The sequence below is a fragment of the Pan paniscus genome, chromosome X, assembly GCF_029289425.2.
Source record: "Pan paniscus chromosome X, NHGRI_mPanPan1-v2.0_pri, whole genome shotgun sequence".
In the NCBI taxonomy this organism is placed as follows: domain Eukaryota; kingdom Metazoa; phylum Chordata; class Mammalia; order Primates; family Hominidae; genus Pan; species Pan paniscus.
This window is the reverse complement of record NC_073272.2, coordinates 17332633-17354411: the sequence shown is the minus strand read 5'-3', so window position 1 is coordinate 17354411 and position 21779 is coordinate 17332633. Positions and strand designations below refer to the sequence as shown.

The following is a 21779-nucleotide window of genomic DNA, read 5'->3' as shown; positions in this document are numbered from 1 at the left end:
CAAAAAAGACCAACAGCATTGTTAACTTGATAGCCCAGCAAGTACAATCATTGTAACAAAGTTGTAGGCACCAAATTAAAAAAAAGCGGGGGCTCATCAGCATAAGAAACTTACACCAGTTTTGTGAGAGCACCCGTTGTGTGAGATCAACTACTCTGCCTGTGAACACATATGCCAATCCCAGTAGCTAACATTGAGGCAAAGGTCCCAAAATCCAACTAACTACACTGAATGCAAAATCCAAAGCTTTTATTTATCCAGGTCCTCTGAAACCTGGATATAAAACGGTTTCTTTTCAATGCACCATGAGGGTCCACTGTAATGATTCAGTCACATTTGGATTGAGTAACGCACCTAAGATACCTTTTCCACTATTCCTCTCTGAATATGGAAATGTTTAACTACTCAGTTCATGCACTAACTGTGTTAAAAATTAGATTTACTATCAAGACTTTTTCTAAACTCACACAGCATTAACAGTTAACTGTAATACAGCTTCCTCAGAATGCCCAAACAGAAAATATTTTGTTCAGTCTTGTGGTGGCTGTGAGAAAACAAAATACAACTAAATCTTATTTTGCCGCTATTTCAAATTTTAATCTAACTTTTGACCAAACTCATACCTTTCTGCCAAAATCCTTGAGTTATAACTACTTTCAATGCTCTTAAACCATAGCTTCTACCAGTTTTACAGTGCTCCTTCCTGTGTGCATCTGAATTTTTATCAAGAATTAAAGTCATGGTGTTATGATTACAAAGCTTTTTCTAGGTGACCACTGATTAAAGCCAAAGTAATTAATGATTCAAAGATGGCTTTCTAGAGACAGGAACAAAGCAAAAGGAGCTACTAACAATTTTATTACAATCCAGAAGAAACATGGTCTACTAGAAAGTTTCTACTAATCACAACACTTATGTCTTCCTCTCAGGACAGTCTTCAGATAACCAGAGGGGAAAGAACATTATTCAAAAATGTGGTAGAAACCTCAGTTAACAGGGAGAAGATGAAACCTTAAGAGCATAGAATACATCTACAAATTGGGGAAGAGGGTGACCCTGGCTGGCTATTTATAAAGGACCACAGTTTCTCCCTATGGACCAATACTCTCTACAAAATCAACTGTGCCTTAATTATTGCTTACTTTAAATTTTTACAGAGCTATGTAGTACCTGATACAGAAAAGCAATCACATAAGGAAGCATTTATTTGAAGTTTAACATGAAATCATACAAATAAAATGTGTATAAACAAATCCATATTGAGTCATAACACAGATAGCAAAGGACAAAGTAAAAACAAAGAAAACTAATTGGCAGCCATATACAGTTGGACACAACTGTGTCTTGTACACTAGAAAGTCTTTTACAAAATAATCATCTTAGATCAACAGAAGACCAATCTTCTATGTCATCCTGCAAGATGGGTTACTTTAACATCTCATCCTGTTTTCTACAATGTTCTCCTTTAGTATGGCTGGTAATTGTTTTGGTGATTGCCACCCCCTCGAGATGCCTTGCCATAAGTGCTCTGTTGGCCACTGTAGTCTGCATATCTCTGTCCATATCCATAGTTCCCATAGTCAACATTTGGGGTAGAAAAAGGTGTGGAAACCTTATATACTGTTCCAAATGCCATAGGGTGGGAAATTACAGAGTGCTCATATTCCAGGTGATAATTTAAGGCTAAACGAAAAATATTGTTATGTGATGCAATCAGCAACTCTTCCAAAGTGGGACTCTAGGCTCCGGTACAAGAGTTTAGAAACTATTTAAGTTGTGTGCGTCAATTTATTCTTAACACCAAGCGTACTGCCTGGTGCATAGGTGCTTTGTAAAAAAAAAAAAAAATATATATATATATATATATACACACACACACAATATTAATAACAGAAAAACAGCACTGTGTACCAGGCATTGTCCTAAGGCCTTTATAATGTTAATTCATTCAATCCACCCAAAAATTCTATGAGGTAAGCATTACATTACAGTGAAGCACAGAGATAATAATAGGAGGTTTGTACAAGGTCATATAACTAGTAAGTGATCACGACAGGATTCAACCCAGGTATTCTGATGCCAGAACCCACAGGCTTAACCATTACACCAATTTGCCTTTTACTAGTGAATAAATGAATGCAGCATTAGGCCCTTTGCCATTGAGGAAGTACCATATAATGATTATGAACATGGGCTCTTAGAATAATGTTCTCAAAAGCCTCCTTTTATCATGTTACTGCTCAAAAGTCTTCAGTGGCTCCTCATCGCCTACAAAAACCAAAACTCTCACTTGTCTCCTTGTTATTCACCTTGCAGAACCTGAACCAGACCTACTCTTCCAAACTTATCTCCAGCCCTTCCAACGATAGCACCAGCCTAGCGTGCCATGCTCGTTCCTGCCTCCACACCTTTGCTTGTGCTGTTCTCACCTGGACACCCTTTTACAATGTCTCCACTCACATACTTAGGAAATTTTGTAGAGATTTCCTGCTTCAGCTCAGGTACCAATGCATTCAAGAAGCTGCTTTCTCTCAGGAAGCTGGTTTCTCTTTCCTCTGAGCGCTTCTTGTATTAGGTTGGTGCAAAAGTAATCACGTTTTTTGCCATTGAAAGTTATGGCAAAAACCTTGTCTTTCTAATTTGGGCACATAATTATAAACTGCTTGGTGTTTTCAGTCCTATTTGTGTGTGTGTGTGTGTGTGTGTGTGTGTGTGTGTGTGTGTGTGTGTGTGTGTTAAGACTTTGAGTTCAGTGAGGGCACAAATGGAGCCTCATACTTCCTTAACAACCTCCATTAGTTCTATGAACTTAGTGGATGCTTTGCAAATTAATCCCCTGAAGCTTCAGCTCCATGTCTTCCCCATAAGATACCCTTATCTTCTACCTGCATGGAATGCTTTTATTCAGTGTTTGGGAGGCAGGGGGAGAGAAGACGGGATAGTGTCCATTATGTGTTCTCTACGTGTGGTTAGATGTTTTCTGCTACTTATTTTCTACTTGAGGAGCTCCATAGTGTTGCAGTTAAGAACAGGGACGCTGGCACTAGCTAGTCTACTTCTTACTAGCTATGTGACCTTGGACAAGTCACTTAACCTTTCTGAGTCCTTGTTTACTCTTCTGTTAGTTTCAGCAATGATAGTACTTACCTCAGTGTGTTTCCTGATGCATAAGTAAGTTAATATTTGTAGTGTTCTTAGAACACTGCTGTATGTAAGTTGTTCAGTAAATTGTTTGGCACCCGCATGTTTTAGATTACAAACATTTTAGGGCAGGGGCTGAGGACCATTCTCTCCTGCTCTGTACCAGTTGCTTTCCCTCAAAAAAGCTTTGTCCCAGTGGTGATGCAGTAATCACCCCAGATGTGCCTGAGACCCCTTCCAGCCCACCCAGAGAATACACTTGCCTCGTGCCAGCAGCTGTACATGATCTGGTAGATGGTGTCTGATGCCAGGTGGGGCCGGTAAAGCCTGTGGCCCTGGGAGACCTTCAGAACCACCTGGGAGTTGTCATACAAGTCATAGGGCTGCTTCCCCAGGCTGAACACCTCCCACATCAGGATCCCTGCACCACACCAAGAGGTGGCCCAGATAAAAAAGGAAGAGAGCTGTTATCAGAAAGTACAGGGTTTGTGGAGTGAGTTTCACACAACAGGTCAGGAAGGCTATGGGTCAGAGTGAGGGATCCCTGGGAAATGAGTCCCAGCAAAATGAGCAGAGCTTGGAAGGTGAGCCTGTGCCATTGCTTCTGGAGCCTGGGGTTTCTTCCCCATGTTCCCTGATACCTGTACATCTGTGCTTGCTGGAAAGTGGGTGAATGGCAAGGGCAGCCACGGAGGAACCTCTTGGGGCCAAGACACAATTCTTGCGCTAGTCCTGTGAAGTGTGAGTTGTCAGCCTCACAGTGACAACTACCTGTGTAGCGAGCCCCTGCCCCAACCCTTATGAATGAGTGGTTGATGTCCTCACCCATTCCGTCTCTCGGCTTTGGCAGCTGCGTGCAACAATTTCATTGCACAATCAGATTACACTTCAGTGGAAATTTCGAGATAAAATCATTGACAACATTCTCCTTTCTATTGCTGCAGTGGTTCCTAATCTCATATGGGCCAGGCACCCTTTTGGGAATCTGATGAAAGCCACTGGCCGCCTTTGGGAAAGTGAATACACAGCATTTTTGTGTTCAGTTTCAGGATGTTCACAGTCCCCCAAAACTCATCCAGGAAATTGCAGTCCCCAGGTTAAGAAATCTCGGTTCTGGTCATGGTGGTCAGGAGGATGGCATTTGGGATCAGTTAGACATGGCCTTTGAAGTTGACTTCTGTCACTTACAGGTGGGATAAGTTTCTCAACCCCTCTCAGCCTCAGGTTCTCCGTCTATAAAATGGGGTATTTGCACCTCATGGACTTGCTGTGAGGATTAAATAGGATAAAACACGTAAAGCACTTAAAAGAGCACTGAGATGTTTCAAGTGCTCTCTAAATGGTGGCAGTTGTGCTGTGCTGGCCAAGGTCAGAAAATTTCAACAGTCAGCCAGTTTCAAATATTTATAATAAAGCAACCTTATAAATTTTATGGCTGCTTTTTTCTTTTAAATCACACAGTCTAAAACAACAATCCAAAAGAATGCAGTTTCCTCATAACTTTCTCTTTGGAAGGCTACACACTTATTTCAAAATATCTGTGGGGTTCTTTTTTGGGAATTGCTATCAGAGGCCCTGATTCATTTTGGGTATCCTCACTGGGATGTATTGTTTAAGAATGAATTTAGTGTTTATAAACAGCTGGAAAATATCTGGGGCCAACTTCTATGGCTTACGGTAAATAATCAAGCTGGGTAATACTATTTTTTGGTCAAAAACAAGCTGTAATTATTAAATTAGGGCATTGATTTTTTGCTATCACTTATAATTGATGCATGATTATCAAAACTAATTTTTTTTTTTTTTAAGACAGCCTCTTGCTGTGTCGCCAAGGCTGGAGTGCAGTGGCACAATCTCAGCTCACTGTAAACTCTGCCTCCCAGGTTTAAGCGATTCTCGTGCCTCAGCCTCTCGAGTAGCTGGGGTTACAGGCGTGCACCACCATGCCTGGCTAATTTTTGTGTTTTTAGTAGAGACGAGTTTTTGCCATGTTGGCTGGGCTGGTCTTGAACTCCTGGCCTCAAGTGATCTGCCCGCCTCGGCCTCTCGAAGTGCTGGGATTACAGGCATGAGCCACCGCACTCAGCCTCAAAACTAATTTTGACAACAAGGTACAAAAGTTAATCAGTACAACATGGCATCAAGTATTCACCAAAATGCTATCTTTGTGATTTTTTTTTCTTTTTCTGTGTGTATTTGATTATCTTTTTTTAAAACAACGAACAATGACACTTTTACAAAGGGAATAGTTAGTTTTAAAAATTGTGTCACATAGAGAAATAAATAACTAAATTTTCCCCTTTTCAAAGGCAGTCTTGTAGGTGACAAGCAGTAAATCAAATTACACTTATGAACTAAGGCATGAAATAGGTCTCAGTCACATTTGGATTACTTATCCTGGGTCCATCCAACAGTGATTGAAAATAGCCTTGATATTCTCACAACATAGAAAAAATATCAGAAAATGTAGTCACAATTTAAGAATTGTTTCCCTTTTCTAATGACCTTTACTAAATTTTAATATAGATATTTTAGTAAAATAAGAGTCAGCAAACTTATCCTATAAAGGGCCACATAGCATTTTAGACTTTTTGGGACATGCAGTATCTGTGGCAACTACTCTACTCTGCTGTTGTAGCACAAAATGAGCCATAGATAATACATAAATGAATGGGCATGACTGTGTTCCAATAAAACTTTATTTACAAAAACCAACTGACCTGGTCCTGGGCTGTGGTTTGCCAATCCCAATCTAAAATATAAATTTTAACAGAGAGGAGACTACTTGAAACTAGGCACGAGTCAAAGAAAGTACCAAGTCATGTGTGGTGTTTACACTAAGAATTGGTCAGCGCAGAAGGGAATGGCTATCCCATTATTTTCATGCAGAAAATTGATGTCTTTTCAACGTTTGGGGCTCAGCAAAAACTCAGATTTAGCTTTCAATGACTCCTTTTAAAAAACTATTTGAAATCTTCACTGGAAAAACTTTCATCCCCTTTGATGTTTCTAAAGACAGGGTCTTAACTGTGTTGCCCCAGCTGGACTTGAACTCCTGGGCTCAAACAATCCTTCCACCTCAACCTCTGAGTAGATTTATCCCTTTTGATTTTATGAGAAAGTGCTAGCAGGATGTAAATTACAAGATGTGTAGAAGACATCCTAATACCAAACCCAAGAACATAAATCACCTTCTTCAACAGCTTGCTTCTCTCAGGCTATATGTGTAACTTCGTAAGTGTTCAAGGGCCCTTTTAAAATGGACGTTGCTACTCTTGTGGTTTCCTGTTGTGGAAGTAAGCTTATGAAACAGGGCCAGGTCGTATGTGGCCACATCCTTACCAAATGCCCATACGTCTGACTTGCTGCTGTATTTGAAGTAATGAAACACCTCTGGAGCTGACCACTTGACTGGAAACTTTGTTCCGACTGAACTGACATACTGGTCATCAAGAACATACCTGCCAGGGAAAACACATCAACACAGACCTTAAGCCGTGGTGGTACAGGCTGATGAAGGACACGGAAGCCACCCAGAGTCTCAGTCGATTACCTCAGTTTTCTGGAACTTTTGCTTCCTTTCAATGTGTGGGCTTAGCTGGAGGCTGCTTATGGTTTGTAAGCATTTAAAAAATAATATCTAACTGAATATAGCAAAACCTCAATGCAAAATGTTTGGTAAATATAGAAAAACACAAAAAAGTAAAGATAAAATTACTCAGAAACCCACCCTAAAGATAACCTGTAATTCTATCACTCAAAATACATTTTTCTTTGTACTTTCTGATCTTATTTCCCACATATATAAGTTGAACAAAATAGGGTTTCTGTTATATTGAGATTTGCTTTTATTTTTCCTTTAATAGTATATCATGAGCATTTCCCCATACGGTTACATTTCTACTGCAGCATCATGTTTAATGGCTGAATACCATTCCCTCTTATTATTTCTTCTTATGGAAGGAATTAAACATAATTTATTTAACCAGGTAAATTGCTACTAATCTTCTGCTGTTATGAATAATGATGAACAAAAATATCCTATGGAGATATCAAGACCAAAATACATGTTGAAGATTGTTCACTAAACTCTTTGTTTGTAATAATGATAAAATGAAAGCAACCTCAATGTTCCCAATGTTGAGGAGTAATTAAATATATTATGGCACACTCATACAATAGAATAGCACATAGCCCTTCAAAAATGAGATAACTCTTCACCAAAATAAAAAGGTGCTCATGGTATATGGTTATGTGCAAAAGAAAGTGTGTATAATGTGATTCCATTTTTTGTGTGTGGGAACAAGTAGTAAATGTGCATATTTGTGTATATGATTGGATACACTTAAGAATGAGGTCTGAAAGGATACCCACCAAACATCTGAGCAGTGGTTACTCCTAGCACTGAAAATGAGGGACAGATTCTGTCAGAATAGGTAGCTAGGCAGACATGAGCAGGGCAGGAGAGATCCCCCACCCCCAACCCAGGAATATTAGGTGACCGTCAGGTAATAGTCAGGCAGTTGTTAACCGTCTCTCTAAAATAATAATTGGTCGCAGCTGGTGCCAGGGAACGGCAGTCTCCCAATAGATAGAAAATACTTGAAGCTGATGATCAACAGCTTCCTGATATGATCTCAGGAGTTGGGCAACTGGGGTCAAACATGCGCAATAAGAGGCAAAATAATGGAGTTTAACTGGTATATGACCTTCCTCTAAGAATACTCGACTGGTAAAAGAAAAATGCCTCAAATGAGCATGCGCACAACCTAAGTAAACACACTGCGTGCGGCCCCTCCCAAGTGCTGGCAGGCTACTGCTCATGCAGACAGCCCACCCCAAGGGAAGAATCAGGGGAGAAAAGATGCAAACTTTGGAATTATGCCAATGTATGAAACCCTAAGTCAAGGGCCAAGTAGGGCACTTGGATCTCTCAAGTTGCCCTCTTGGCCCTCTTCCAAGTGTGCTTTACTTCCTTTCCTTCCTGCTCTAAAATTTTTTAATAAACTCTCACTCCTGCTCAAAAACTTGCCTCAGTCTCTCTCTCTGCCTTATGCCCCTCAGATGAATCCTTTCCTTTGAGGAGGCAAGAATTGAGTTGCTGCAGACCTTTACGGATTCACTGCTGCTAACAATTCTACTTTTTACTTTCTACACTAATGCTATTTTTCTTATAATAAGTACATATTATTTATAGTATTAATAAAAGAGAACATCATATATTTGCCCACAAAAACCACAACAAAAACAAACACATAATGACTCTTAATTAGAGAAAATAGAACAACAGGAGTTATGGCAATTGGAATTTTGGATATAATTTACACACCAAATGTTTTAGAGATCTCACTGTAATTTAAAATAGCTGGCTGGGAAGATCATCCTTCTAAATATTAACAATAATATTAATAAACTACACTTTCATAGGATTACATACAGTACATTCCATACTTTTCTCCCCAGAACCCCTCAGCTCCCCAGACACTACCAGATACCCAGACACTACCCTGGCACTCCTGGTTTGGGGATGCTCGTGGCTTAAACCTTCCTTCAAGCTAGTAGGAGCAAATGAAGTCACAGGCATCTAATTGATGTGGCCACAGAGCTTCATAACCAACAGGGCTGGTACATGGCTTCCAGGATCTCTTACTCAGAGCAAGATCTCTTTTTTCTTTGGATCTTTTTTTGGAAAAGTCTCCCTTTTCCAAAGCTACAGAGAACGTGAAAGCATGTTCCCTGGATGCTGGCATAACAGCCAATATTCTTGCTTTTAGAGTAAAGGTGGGGATCAGTTCCCTTGACCTGGGAGCTTCTCCCTGCTTTAAGAACCTGTCAGCAGATTTTTTTTTTCTTGCTCTTGAGAAAGCTACATGTTTGGAGGGTCAGTGTAGGGGACTCAGTGTATGGTGGTTGGAGTGACGGTAGCTAGTACACAGCTAAAAGGACATCTTGCCAATATTTAGGGCTCCCAGAGGAATTACCATAGCTTCCACGGTATGTGCCACAAGGGTCAAAAAGCATCCCCTAACACTGAATTTTGGAGAAGACATTAAAAAAACAGATCCTCCTATGGCATTTTAGGGCAATGTTTGCTAAATATTAACCTGGCCTTTGTCAACTCTTCAGATCTCTTTTAAACTGCATTATTCACCTTCAGAATTACATATTGAGTCAGCACAACTTTATAGTTATATTTTGTCTCAATGTCAGGGATATCTACTTACCCTCTAGACTAAACTGTGGTCATTTTGAGAGCAGGGACTATCCTATTCATTTCAGTATCTCCTGCAGGACTGAGGTATTCAGTAGGCACTCAATAAATGTTGAATAGAAAGGTTAATGTGTATGTCTTCGTTTTCTTTGCAAAACTATGAAAATTTGCTCTGAGGCTTAAATAGTATTAGGATACAGGATTAAGGTAAAAGAAGACTTTAAAAAAACGATCGTAATCAAAATAATTGTTCCACATCATTAAGTGGTGGTAGAATGCCCATCAAGAGAATCTCAGAGTTTAGTTTTATGCCTTACTTTGTGATGCAGAAAATCTAATGATGTGACAACAAAAATTTTCCTAGTGTGAGTGCTCTACCCATTTGAACATCAGGTTTTTTTTTTTAATGACAGACAAAAACAGCTAGCAGATCCTTGATTGAGTTAAAAAATTATAAGTATTTATCCATTCTTTTTTAATGGCTGAGTAGTACTCCAAAATGCTTGAGGGGATGGATACCCCATTCTCCATGATGCGATTATTTCACATTGCACGCCTGTATCAAAACATCACATGTACCCCATAAATATGTATACCTACTATGTACCCACAAAAATTAAAAATAAAAAAATTTAAAAGAAAGTAAAAAAATCCAATAATGTGGCTGTAACATATTGTATTTAAATTTAGGATCTTTCATGGAATTTATTTAGAAGTTTAGAAGGTATCAGATTGTTGAAAGAACTAAAAGTGATGTCAGATAATTTCTGAAGAACAATCCCATCTTATAAGTAAAGGAATGAGGTGAAACATGTTTCACAGGTAGTTAGAGGCAATATGGGAGGGACTTAGGTTTCTAAGCCCCCAATTCAGAGCACCTTCTATATCCCCACAAAGCCTTCAATTATGATGGTGTTCAAATGTGAATGGAAATCCCCCTTTCACTGGTTGCCCTTTTGGAATTGGCTTACCTTGTCATTCCAAAGTCAGATACTTTCACACAGAGATCTCTGTCCACCAAGCAGTTACGAGCAGCCTTTAAAGGAAAAACAAAATCACCAAGTAGTGAAAGTGACCAAGAATCTCCTGACATTTTCCTCCTTTTCAGTAGAATTCTCAGCAAAATCTAAGATTACCTAGCACAACCCCCAAGTGCTCTAAAGTTGTCTTTTCTTTCCTTTGCAATTTTCAATTTTTCAAAATAAAAATGTTCTCCCATGAGTACTTTCAACCAAGCATCCATCCTTGTCAAACAACATGAAAAGATATTACACTTTAAACACAGAACCTTAGCTTATCAAGGAAAGATGAGAAATTTCTAGAATCTCCCTTTCCACCACCAGATACCGTGCATTCACAGATGCTTTGAAGGCATAAACGCTGCACCTGTGACTTAGGGAACGTGCTGGCCTAGTGTGAATGCAGGTCTACTGTTGAGCCCAAGAAAATCTCTAAAGATAAATCCCAGTGAATACCAAACACAGCATTCCCCACTCTCATTCTGATCCAAAGACACATAAATTCTATTTCCTTTTTTTTTTTCATTTTCAGTTATTGTATCAAATGGCTGCTTTAACACTAAGCCCTTCCTGAAATAAAGGTCAATTTGGGTTTAATGGTTTTGAGAGACACTAAATTGGCAAAAGTCTTTCCTTTCCATCTGTTCTCCTTCGTACGACAACACAGCTATGTAGACCTTAACAGCTTATTTTATTCTCATTGTTCTTTCCATACTTCAAATATTTTTACATTGATTTCTGTAAAAATGTCATTTGCTTAAACAAGTCACAAGTGAGCAAAGTAGAAGTGATGGTGCCCTTCTTGCCTTCCCTACCAGTGACCCCATCTCCAGAAGTGGGAGCCATGGACTGCTTTCTTTTCTTTGAAATTCCAATGGCTTTGCTTACCAAGTCCCGGTGTATGAATTGGTGACTCTCCAAGAAGGCCATGCCTTCACAGACATCGTAGCACATTTCTAAGAGCTGGGAAGGTTCAAGTCCTTTTCCGTGACTCCTCAGGTAATTCAGCAAGCAGCCATTGCTTATATATTCAGTCACTATGTATATGGGGTATTCCTTTGAACACACTCCATAGAATTTAACCAGCTTGGGATGGCTGAGTTTCCTGGAAATAACAGATTTTCAAAGTTCAATGCTCCACACTCCATTTTCTACATGTACTGAAAAAGAGTTGCTCTCAGATTTCTGTTTGTTTTAATTCCCACCCCTACCCTCTTTCACTTGAACAGAGAAAGAGAGGGAAAAGTTTAGGATCTTATATTTCAAGCACAATTATCTTTGGAGGCAAAAAAAATTTCTATCTCATATCAGACATTGGTGACTTCAGCAGCAGTTTAGCAGTTTGTGAATGCTGTATTCAACTTTCCTACAGAGAATCAGGGTAGCAATGGTCTGTTGCACTGGAAACCCTGTTTAGTCTCATGGCATCCTGGGAACGTCCATGACTTATTTAGAGGAAGCCACACCCTAAGAACAATCATTTCTCTTTTATTAACTTTCACATCTAAATATTTCATTCTAAAAAAGTATATTAGAATACGAAGAATGTAGGCTAAATGAAGTTAGATGAGGTTTGATTTTTTTTCTTTTTTAAAAAAATTATTTTACATTATTGTTTTCATTATTTTTGAATAACAAATTTATAAAATACTAACCATATGAGGTAGCACTTCTGGTAGGTCATGATGGCATGGACACTCAGATTTTTTTTTAATGAGATAATTTTCATTTTATTATGGCAGATGGTTTTACCGTACCTCTTCCCAGCACCCTTTTTAAAATGATAAAGTTAAGTAGAAGAAAATGGAGCGTAATGTAGCTATGGGCTATTTATTTAGTAATCAGATGTTCCAGATGGAAGTGTTTAATCTTGCGAATTGAAGAGTCCTTTAGTGTTTCTTACTAATTTAAGTAATACCAATCTTAAATTTTGTACTAGCCTAGAGCTTAAAAGAAATCAAGCAAACCTTCTTGTAAAGTGTGATTCTTCTACCTTAATTACCTTTCTCATGATATCTTTTCTCACCTATCTTTTTTTTTTTTTCCATTTGTGAGATGCATAGGTTAAGCTAAATGTCTAGCGGAGTCTCTAGCAGTGTGCTGCCATATCACCTTTACTTCTCCAGACAGGCTCCCGAACTGCTGCTTTACTCTCTTTACTGTCTTCACGGTTAAGCATAAAGCCTTTTGAAAGTACTTAGCAACTCCAATTACTCTTTCTTTTCTGTTCTACATTGTATTTCAGTGAATTTGGACACATTTTTGGATTGACATGTACTTTACTCTTAGATTCTGAGCTGACTCTGAGTGATCCATTGTACAAACAAACAGTGCATTAGTGTAGTTGTTAATGAGTTTGGAGGTATTAGCCTTTTTGGGGAGATTAGTCTTTTGTCCATAATATGAATTACAAATAATTTTGCCCAGTTTGTCATTTGTCTTTTAGTTTGCATAGGGTTTTTATTTTGTTTTGTTGCCACGCAGAAGTTGATTTTTAAATTTTATTTTTTTTAATTATACTTTGAGTTCTGGGATATATGTGCAGAACGTGCAGGTTTGTTACATATATATACATGTGCCATGGTGGTTTGCTGCACCCGTCAACCCGTCATCTTCATTAGGTATTTCTCCTAATGCTATCTTTCCCCTATCCCCCACCCCCCAACAAGCCCCAGTGTGTGATATTCCCCTCCCTGTGTCCATGTGTTCTCATTGTTCAACTTCCACTTATGAGTGAGAACATGCGGTGTTCGGTTTTCTGTTCCTGTGTTAGTTTGCTGAGAATGATGGTTTCCAGCTTCATCCATGTCCTTGCAAAGGACATGAACTCATTCTTTTTTATGGCTGCATAGTATTCCATGGTGTATATGTGCCACATTTTCTTTATCCAGTCTAACATTGATGGGCATTTGAGTTGGTTCCAAGGCTTTGCTATTGTGAATAGTGCTGCAATACACATATGTGTGCATGTGTCTTTATAGTAGAATGATTTATAATCCTTTGAATATATACCCAGTACTGGGATTGCTGGGTCAAATGATATTTCTGGTTCTAGATCCTTGAGGAATCACCACACTGTCTTCCACAGTGGTTGAACTAATTTACACTCCCACCAACAGTGTAAAAGCGTTCCTATTTCTCTCCACATCCTCTCCAGCATCTGTTGTTTCCTGGCTTTTTAATGATTGCCATTCTAAATGGCGTGAAATGGTATCTCATTGTCGTTTTGATTTGCATTTTTCTAATGACAAGTGATGATGAGCTTTTTTTCATATGTTTGTTGTCCGCATAAATGTCTTCTTTTGAGAAGGGACACTCAGTTTTTACAAGCTCATTAACTTGTTCTTATATGATTAATCTAATTTTAACAATTTACAGGATTTTTCTGTAATGTTCAAATGTGTAAAGAAATCTAAATTTAACATGTGAAGTTTTAAATATTTTAATAAGAATTTATTAAATTTTTAGTTATTTTCTTCCTTCTTAGTTTAACTATAGGGACAATGCTTATCATGTCACTTAAGTTGATGAGCTTGGGAGTATTCATCTTTTAGCAGTTTTGGAGACCTGCATGGTACTCAACCCTGCTCCCTTCAAAGGGAAAGCTTGTGATGGCACAAAGGTCCATCACCCAATAAAGAAATATTCTTTGAACAAATTCAGTCACTGCCCAGGTGGCTCAAGGTGAGGGCGCCATATTAACTGATATTCCCCACATGATAGGCTTCAGCTTGACCCCTACATTTGGGATTAGACTTTTTCCCATTGTGGCACAGTTTGACATTTTTCTTTATGATTAGGTGATGTTTTTAAATGACTTCTTGTGATTTTTTTATGGATACCAGCTTGGTAATGGCAAAAATATGTTTTAAAGTTACACCAAGACACAGAGGTTACATCATGAGCCTGTAACCATGAGAAAAATCTGGCAGAAAGTTTCTGCCAGATTTTCCTGTCTTACAAGAGGAGAATATCAGGGGCCCCCTTCCCAGTTTTATGACAGTCCAATCGCTGAAGGCAGAACCAGTTACATAATTGCAGGCACCAATGCAAAATGAAAATGCAGGAATCCTTGTTTAAAAATCATGAAGTATTACTTCAAGATGGCAACAGCAGAGCATTAAACCAAGCACAGGGCCCTTCTAGGTACTGTGCCCTTCTAGGTACCTTCTAGGTACTAGGTACTTCTAGGCCCTTGCAACTGTGCAGATCTCATATGCGCATGAAGCCAGCTAGGGCCAAAGGCCTATATTCACATAGCATCTCTGCTTCCAAATAATTTTGCAATTATGGTAAAAGTGATTGTTCTGACTTTCCTAATTCCTTTGGTCTTCATAAAAGAATAACTAAAGAAATGGACCCTAGAATGTCTGCCTGAGTTTGTATCTCTGCTTTTCGACTTTTACTAGCTTGCCGACTCTGGACAAGTTATTCAACATTTCTGTGCTTCGGTTTCCTGTAAATCTAAGATAACGATGGTACAACCCTCATAGGTTTCTTATGGGGATTAAGTGAGTTAATATTTGTAAAGTGCTTAGAGAAATGCCTGTAAACACTGTACAGTATAACTGTTTAAGTAAAAATTTAAAAAGTGCTCTCAATCTCTAGCAGGCTAGGAATTTTTTTTATTTCAACTATTTTTGACCAGAGACCTACTATAACATCATTTTTCATACCATACTGATTGATTCTCTAAAAGTAGAGTGACCAACTGTCCTGGTTTGCCTGGGGCTGGGAGGTTTCCTAGGACACAGGACTTTCAGTGCTAAAACCTCCCAGACCTCAGCAAACCTGAATGGTGGTCACTCTACAAAGTCTGATTTACTATGTTGACAAGAAGAGGGAGAATTATATACAACTGAGAGAGGGAGAGAGAGGGAGAGAGAGAGAGAGGGAGGGAGAGAGAAGGAGAGAGAGGAAGAGGGAGAGAGAGGGAGAGAGAAAGAGAGAGAGGGGGAAGAGAGAGAGAGAGAGAAGACACAGAGGGAAAGAGAATACATATGTATTGCCAATAATTGAAGGCTGTTGTGCTGGGAGCTGAGACACATTAGGAAGAGTATTAGACTGTATTGAAGGTACCAAGAAGGAAAAGGATATTGTTGGTAGAGCATTAGTTTTCAGTACTGCATTAGTTCTGGGTGGTAGCCCCACTCTGTTCTTCATCCCACCATGCACCTCCCCACAGGGCAAGGAGGCCACAGGGCCAAGGAGACATGCCTACTCCGACCCTATATGTCCCTTTCTCTGCCACCCTTAGAGCACCAGGACTCTGAAATCACCCGACCATATAGTCCTGAGGCCTCTTTCAGGACCTGTGCTGACTCTTCCTTAAGGGGTCTGTCCGCTTAAGGGTAAAGCACACTACCCCTAGCCAAGATCATTAGCCACTAGATAATTGTTTGCGGGAGACAAAGAGGGAGCTTGTGTGTACTGAATGCTGTGTCTGTACATAACTACTGAGGCCCCTTATACTGCAGGACGGAGTTGGGTGTGAGGGGAGAAGCAGGAGGGGTGGAGTTTGGAAGACCACAGGCCAGAGGCTGGTTTCTTTGTAGAGTCTTGGGAATTCTCAATTTGAATATGGCCTTTCAGGTTGTTATGAAGGTATATTTGTCAAAGTAGGAGCATAAGACTGATTTGATTTAATAGTCTGTTAGTTCAATGTATAACTTCTAAATATTTATGTCTATGATACAGTATGTGGACTTTTGCTCTAGGCCTTGCAAAGTTAACAGCAGGCCTATTAGTGCTAATGCCCTCCCATGATGAGGGCTAAACAGCCATTCCTTGGGAAAAACTTACATCATAGTCTGGGCCTCCTGAAAGAATTCATCTTCTGACATGGAGCCCTCCTTGATCATCTTAACAGCAACATCATACTGCCCCTTCCACTTGCCCAGCTGGACCACTCCAAACTGGCCACTTCCCAGCTCCTTCAACAAGGTAATCTCTTCTCTTTTCAGTTCCCAGATTCCTAACAAGGCAAGACGGACATTCTTTAGGACGAGCATAGAAAGCTTTGGGGCTAACAGCTTCCCAAGTGATTTCTTCTCCAATGGGAGTTTCACAGTGACAATATAAACAAGACTTTTTATTTTAAGTTGATAAATTAAAAAAAAAACCCTTAGTGATGTGGTCTTGTGGCTACGTGATAATGGCACCAGGGCAACACTATTCTTGAAGTAGCTACAGTTATTTAACAAGAAGGCTCAGAGTAAAAACAATTTGCCAATCAGAGGCATCTTGGAGAGGCTCAGCATCAAAATGTACTCGATGTCCTTAGATTGGTGAAACATTGTCAGATTTTTTTTAATAAAAAAATTAAACTGTGATCGCAGTGGATGTGATCGTCCTAACACACAAGGTTGAATACTGGCTCTGCTCAGTGGGCACAAAATCCAGGAAAAAGATAAGACAGACAATGGTGTGCTGGAGGCTAATAATGGGGTCTGATAAGAAAACAAATTGATGATCTTCTTGGTGATTCTAGAAGCTTACAGATTTAGGTTGAGAGGACAGACTTTTTTTTTTTTTTTAAAGAAAATCCTTCCTGATACAATCTGAACAGAGGCCTCCTTCCTGTCTTTCCTCCTTTTTTTTTTTTGCCAGTAAATTAACCATATATTTCAATAAAAAATGATGGAAAATGGAGTTTAAGAACCCAAGTATGTATCCATACCATTTCCCAGGGACACAGAGTCGGGGACCTTGTTGGCCTTTGTTGACACAGGGTGGCGGAGCCGTGTGATCATGCCTGCAATGGAATCAGGATCATATCATCACATCATTATATCATATCCCATCACATTATGTAACATTGGTTCACAACTAGTCTCTCTCCAAAGTGGCTGAAAAAGCAGAGTTCAGAATGTTGTAATGCAGAGAGAGAATCCATTCAGTTGTAGTTGTGCTTAACTTGACTAATTAGCTTAATGTAAAGCGAAAATTAAATGAATAAAACACTGTATGTGATTTTTGAAAATCCCATAGAAATTAATTGCATGATGTAATCTTTTAAAATTCTCCCCCTTCTTTTTTGCTATCTCTTTACAATCTTATGCTTAAAATATGTATACTCACAGCACATACATTTGACAAAAAATTCAAACAATACAGAAGGGTAAAAATAATAAGCCATCTGAATTTTTAAAAACTGAACCTATTACTAAGTTTCATTAAGTAGTCAAGCCATTTTAATTGTTTATATTTAGTTATGGTAAAACTGGGTTAAAGTAATTATGAAATTTAATAGTGGCTTGAAAGAACCCATTAAAATATATGTATATATGTTTTTTGCTTTAAATGTGGAATGCTCTCCAAGTCAAGGGACCTATCACACATGTACTTTTCCCCTCCTTCCTTTTTCTATATATTTGTCTGGTTTTTATATGAGTGGTCTCCAAACTTTTAAAATCCTTTACCTTTAATCAACTAAATTAATTAATTAAAATGTAAAAATTAGTACATTTCTATAAAATATATATTTGGTGTGAATTATAAAAATAAACTCACAAACAGAAAATGTAAGAGAATGAGATAAAAATCCAAATATAAACAAACATCTTAATATTTCCTTCTGATATCCTGTGAAGTTTCCTGTGCATCTCTTTGTGCAATACCTTTTACAAAAGGTACTTCTGAGGTACTACAGGTTAAAATAAACAATTGAGGAAATTGGGGCAAAGGAAAAACATCAGTAAGAGCCAAAATGAAAGCCAGAAGTGAGGCCAATTCACCTACATGCATGCAATCAAGTCATATAAAGTAGCACAAATTAAGTGCTGAGCTTATGGCTTATTTTTACTCACTGTTGGAAATTCATCCAGTCACTGCTCTTAAGTGGCACTATTCTAGAAAACAGAGGGTATTTCTAGATGTATTTCCACCAGTTGATTAGGCAAAAATTTAGAAGACTAATAGCACCCAGTGTTGGTGAGGATGAAAGAAAATGTTGTTAGTAGGATTGTACATTTCTGAAAAGCAGTTGGCAATCTGTACATTTTAAGTATTCTTAGCCTTTGTCTCAGAAATTCCATTTCTAGGGATTTGGCTATAGAACCCCTCATATAGATGGACAGAGCTATGCATGCAGAATTGTGCACTGAAACATCCATTATAATGTGAAAATACTGGACATGATCCAACTGCTAATCAACAGAGGGCTAGGTGAATAAATTATGGGGTAACTATGATAGAATTCTACACAGCTGTTAAATAGACCAAAGTAAGCTCTTTGTGTTTGCGTGGAAAGACTTCTAAGACATGTTGAGTAAAGAAAGCAAGCTGAGCAATATGTGTAGAATGATCTCATCTCTGTAAAAATGTAATGTATATACATAATATATAATTTCTATTTATATATGTAATGATTAGTAAGTGCTAGTGTCAGCATGCAAAAAACCCTGTCATAATAGACAACTGGTCCATGATCCAACGATATGTATATATTTCTATAATATTTTAAATTTATAATCCTCTTGCTTCTATACACAGAAAAACCCTACAAATATTTTTATAAAGAGAATTTCTCTTTCTAAGTCACCCAGTTTACTCAATTTCATTCTTTCTGGCATTAAGGAGAGAATCATGTTATATTCCTGGGAATGTAAGCTAAAAATTATGATAGGCAAAAGACTTGAGAGGATTTTTTCCTACTTTCATGGTTCCCTATATAATTAAGAATATTAGGAGGATCAGTAGTATCCAGGAAAATTGCTATTTTACAACAAGGGCCCATAAAAGAAAAACTAAAATAAGTTACCTGCTGAATTGTGTTGATGATAATGAATAAGCTTTGGAATGGAATCAAAACAGTAGTTTTCTGCCAGGTATAATTTGTTCTCAGCATTTGTATGCACGTGGTAATGTTTGACAGTTCCTTTTTTATCACTAGTAACAGAAAGAATGTTAGAACATTTAAAATAAACAATTAAAGCTTGATTAAGCAAGGGTTAAATAATTATTTTAGATGCATTTGCAAATTTTGGAGAGGGAAGTCAGGGAGGTTTTCTCAGGCTTGGCATCTGGTGTTTTTCTCAGTCTTGACATCTGCTGTAACTATAAAATAATTATGGAAGAGAGTTCTTCTCTGAACTCAATGTATCTTTTGGTGCACATATAGATTTCATGTACAGTAAAATTCCAACTTTCCAGGCTTCTCCTCCCTTAGTAAGTGTATAAAACTGGAATCTTCCTTTGATGATCGAGAGAGGCTTGTAGTTCTTCAGGATCATTATTCTGAACATAAATTATCTTATAGGATAATAATGGAGGTGGAAATGAGAGAGATAAAGGTGATTAGGCTGTTGGGTATCCTCACCCCAAAACATGGGAGGAGGCTTTTTTGGGGCATGCAGAATGAAGTAGGTGAGGATGTCCTTTAATTCCTCATGTGAACTTGTACCTTCTCCACATAAAACACTTTTTTATTTTCCTCTGCTTTTATACAATAATGCTGAATTGATGCACGTTGATTTAAGCTAATCGGGAATAATACACCTGTCTTAGATTGTAGACAATGACATAGTGGTCCAGAACCAGGCTTTGAGTGTAGTTCTATCACTTGCTAGCTACACTGTATGGTTATGCCTGGCATATAAGAAACAGTTAATAAATTGTTGCTGTATAGCAAACTAACACAGGAACAGAAAACCAAATACCACATATTTTTACTTGTAAGTGGGAGATAAATGATGACAACACATGGACACATAGAGGAAAATAGTAGACACTGAGGCTTACTTGAGGGTGGAGGGTGGGAGGAGGGAGAAGAGCAGAAAAAACAACTATTGAATACTAGGCTTAGTAGTTGGGTGATGAAATAATCTCTACAAGAAAGCCGCATGACAAGAGTTTACCTATATAACAAACCTGTCACATGTACCCATCAACTTAAAATAAAAGCTAAAAAAATTAAAAAATTGTTGCTGTAGCATCAACCGAGTAAAAATTGCAAGTACAAAAGGAGAAATGGTTCTTCTCTTTGCTGCAAATGTTTAATCAGCTTTTGGTGTCAGCATACAATTCACTCAAGGCCATTGATGAAGTTTCATAAAAGAGGGCTTCTGTATTCATTTGATTCTTTATCTATTTGCTGATTTATCTACTTGGCTACCTTAAAAAATGAATCTGTAGTCAAGAAACTCAACTACGAGGACATCTGATACCAGGTTTGGCTGAAACTGCAGGGCCAGAAGGCCACAAAACTTTTGATACTCAGTCAACAAAGTATTCTCCTGATTCTTATTGGGTTGGCTTTAGCCAGCATCCAGGTGTTACCATGTGCAAAATAATATATGAGATACACTGGGGACATGGATTCTGGCACTGGAAAGTGCTGTGGGACAATTCAGGTATATCCTATTATCTCAAGTGTAGGTAGGCACTCTGTAAAAAATTTCAAAATAAAATAACGTTTTTATTACTTAATTATTATAAATATACATATATGCACTGTGGGGTAGGGCACATGGGGAAGGCACCAAGGCAGACAATCATTCAATCTAGCTGCTAAAAAAGAGTTGCACACATAGAAATTTAAAAGAAGATCCAAATCAATATTTGACCAGATTCTCATTTCAAAACATTGGGGGTTCAGTGTAAACACAGAGGTGTAGATAAAGAAACATGACTTGGCTATTGGAAGCCCAGCTTCAAATTAGTCACTTAGTAGCTCCAGGTAGGTCTTTATAAGCTCTTTTTGAACCTCAATCCTCTCATCTGCAATATGGTATAAATTAAAACAGCTTTCCCATTTGCTTTGGAGGATGATTAGAAGGAAAAAAAAAGAGCTAACTACCAATAAGAAAGTGGCTTGTAAAACTCTGGAGGAGGATTTTGATGATGATTTGCATGAGATGACTGTGGGGTGTCTTTTATGCCCAAGTGTTAGGATACAGGGAGTGGAGCAGGTAGAACTACTCTTCCCCAGCAACAACAACAACAATAATAGTAAGTACTATTAGTTTATTAAGTGCTTACTATGTGTCAGGCACTGTTCTGGATATAATAGATTAATTAACTCACTCCACTCATAGAACGTAACAATCATTATGTTCCCCTTTCAAATGAAGAAGTTGAGGCACACAGGCTGAGAAACTTGCTCAATGTCACAAAGCCCTATTGAAATAGTAGAGCCAGGATTTGGATCTAGAAGTTTGGCTTCAAACAAGAACTTTTAGTCACACAAAGAGGACAGAGCCCTGGAAGGAAGCTGTGTAGAGAACACAGCAGCACTGAGTCAACCTTCTGCTAACTCTGCACCCAGTGGAAGGGCTTACTAAGAACTGGACACTGGAGTAGGCATCTTTGCTCAGCAGGTGGCTAGGGCTGAGAGTATAGACGCTCCATTGCTATTTTTTTTTCTTTCCAGGCTTAGACCTGAATGAAAGGGAATCACCCGAGAGTCT

General features: G+C 38.4%; 1 protein-coding gene across 1 annotated transcript in view; it reads right to left on the bottom strand.

Annotated features, from left to right (window-relative positions):
* Positions 1 to 21779, bottom strand: part of BMX (BMX non-receptor tyrosine kinase) — a 55759-nt gene that overhangs the window by 3136 nt on the left and 30844 nt on the right. Inside the window, exons 12-18 of the mRNA XM_003805713.5 lie at positions 19133 to 19260; positions 17051 to 17125; positions 16174 to 16345; positions 11260 to 11476; positions 10324 to 10388; positions 6484 to 6602; positions 3405 to 3562 (exon numbers count right to left, since the gene is read on the bottom strand). Of these exons, the coding sequence (XP_003805761.2) occupies positions 3405 to 3562; positions 6484 to 6602; positions 10324 to 10388; positions 11260 to 11476; positions 16174 to 16345; positions 17051 to 17125; positions 19133 to 19260 (934 nt within the window). The remainder of the gene's footprint in view (positions 1 to 3404; positions 3563 to 6483; positions 6603 to 10323; positions 10389 to 11259; positions 11477 to 16173; positions 16346 to 17050; positions 17126 to 19132; positions 19261 to 21779) is intronic.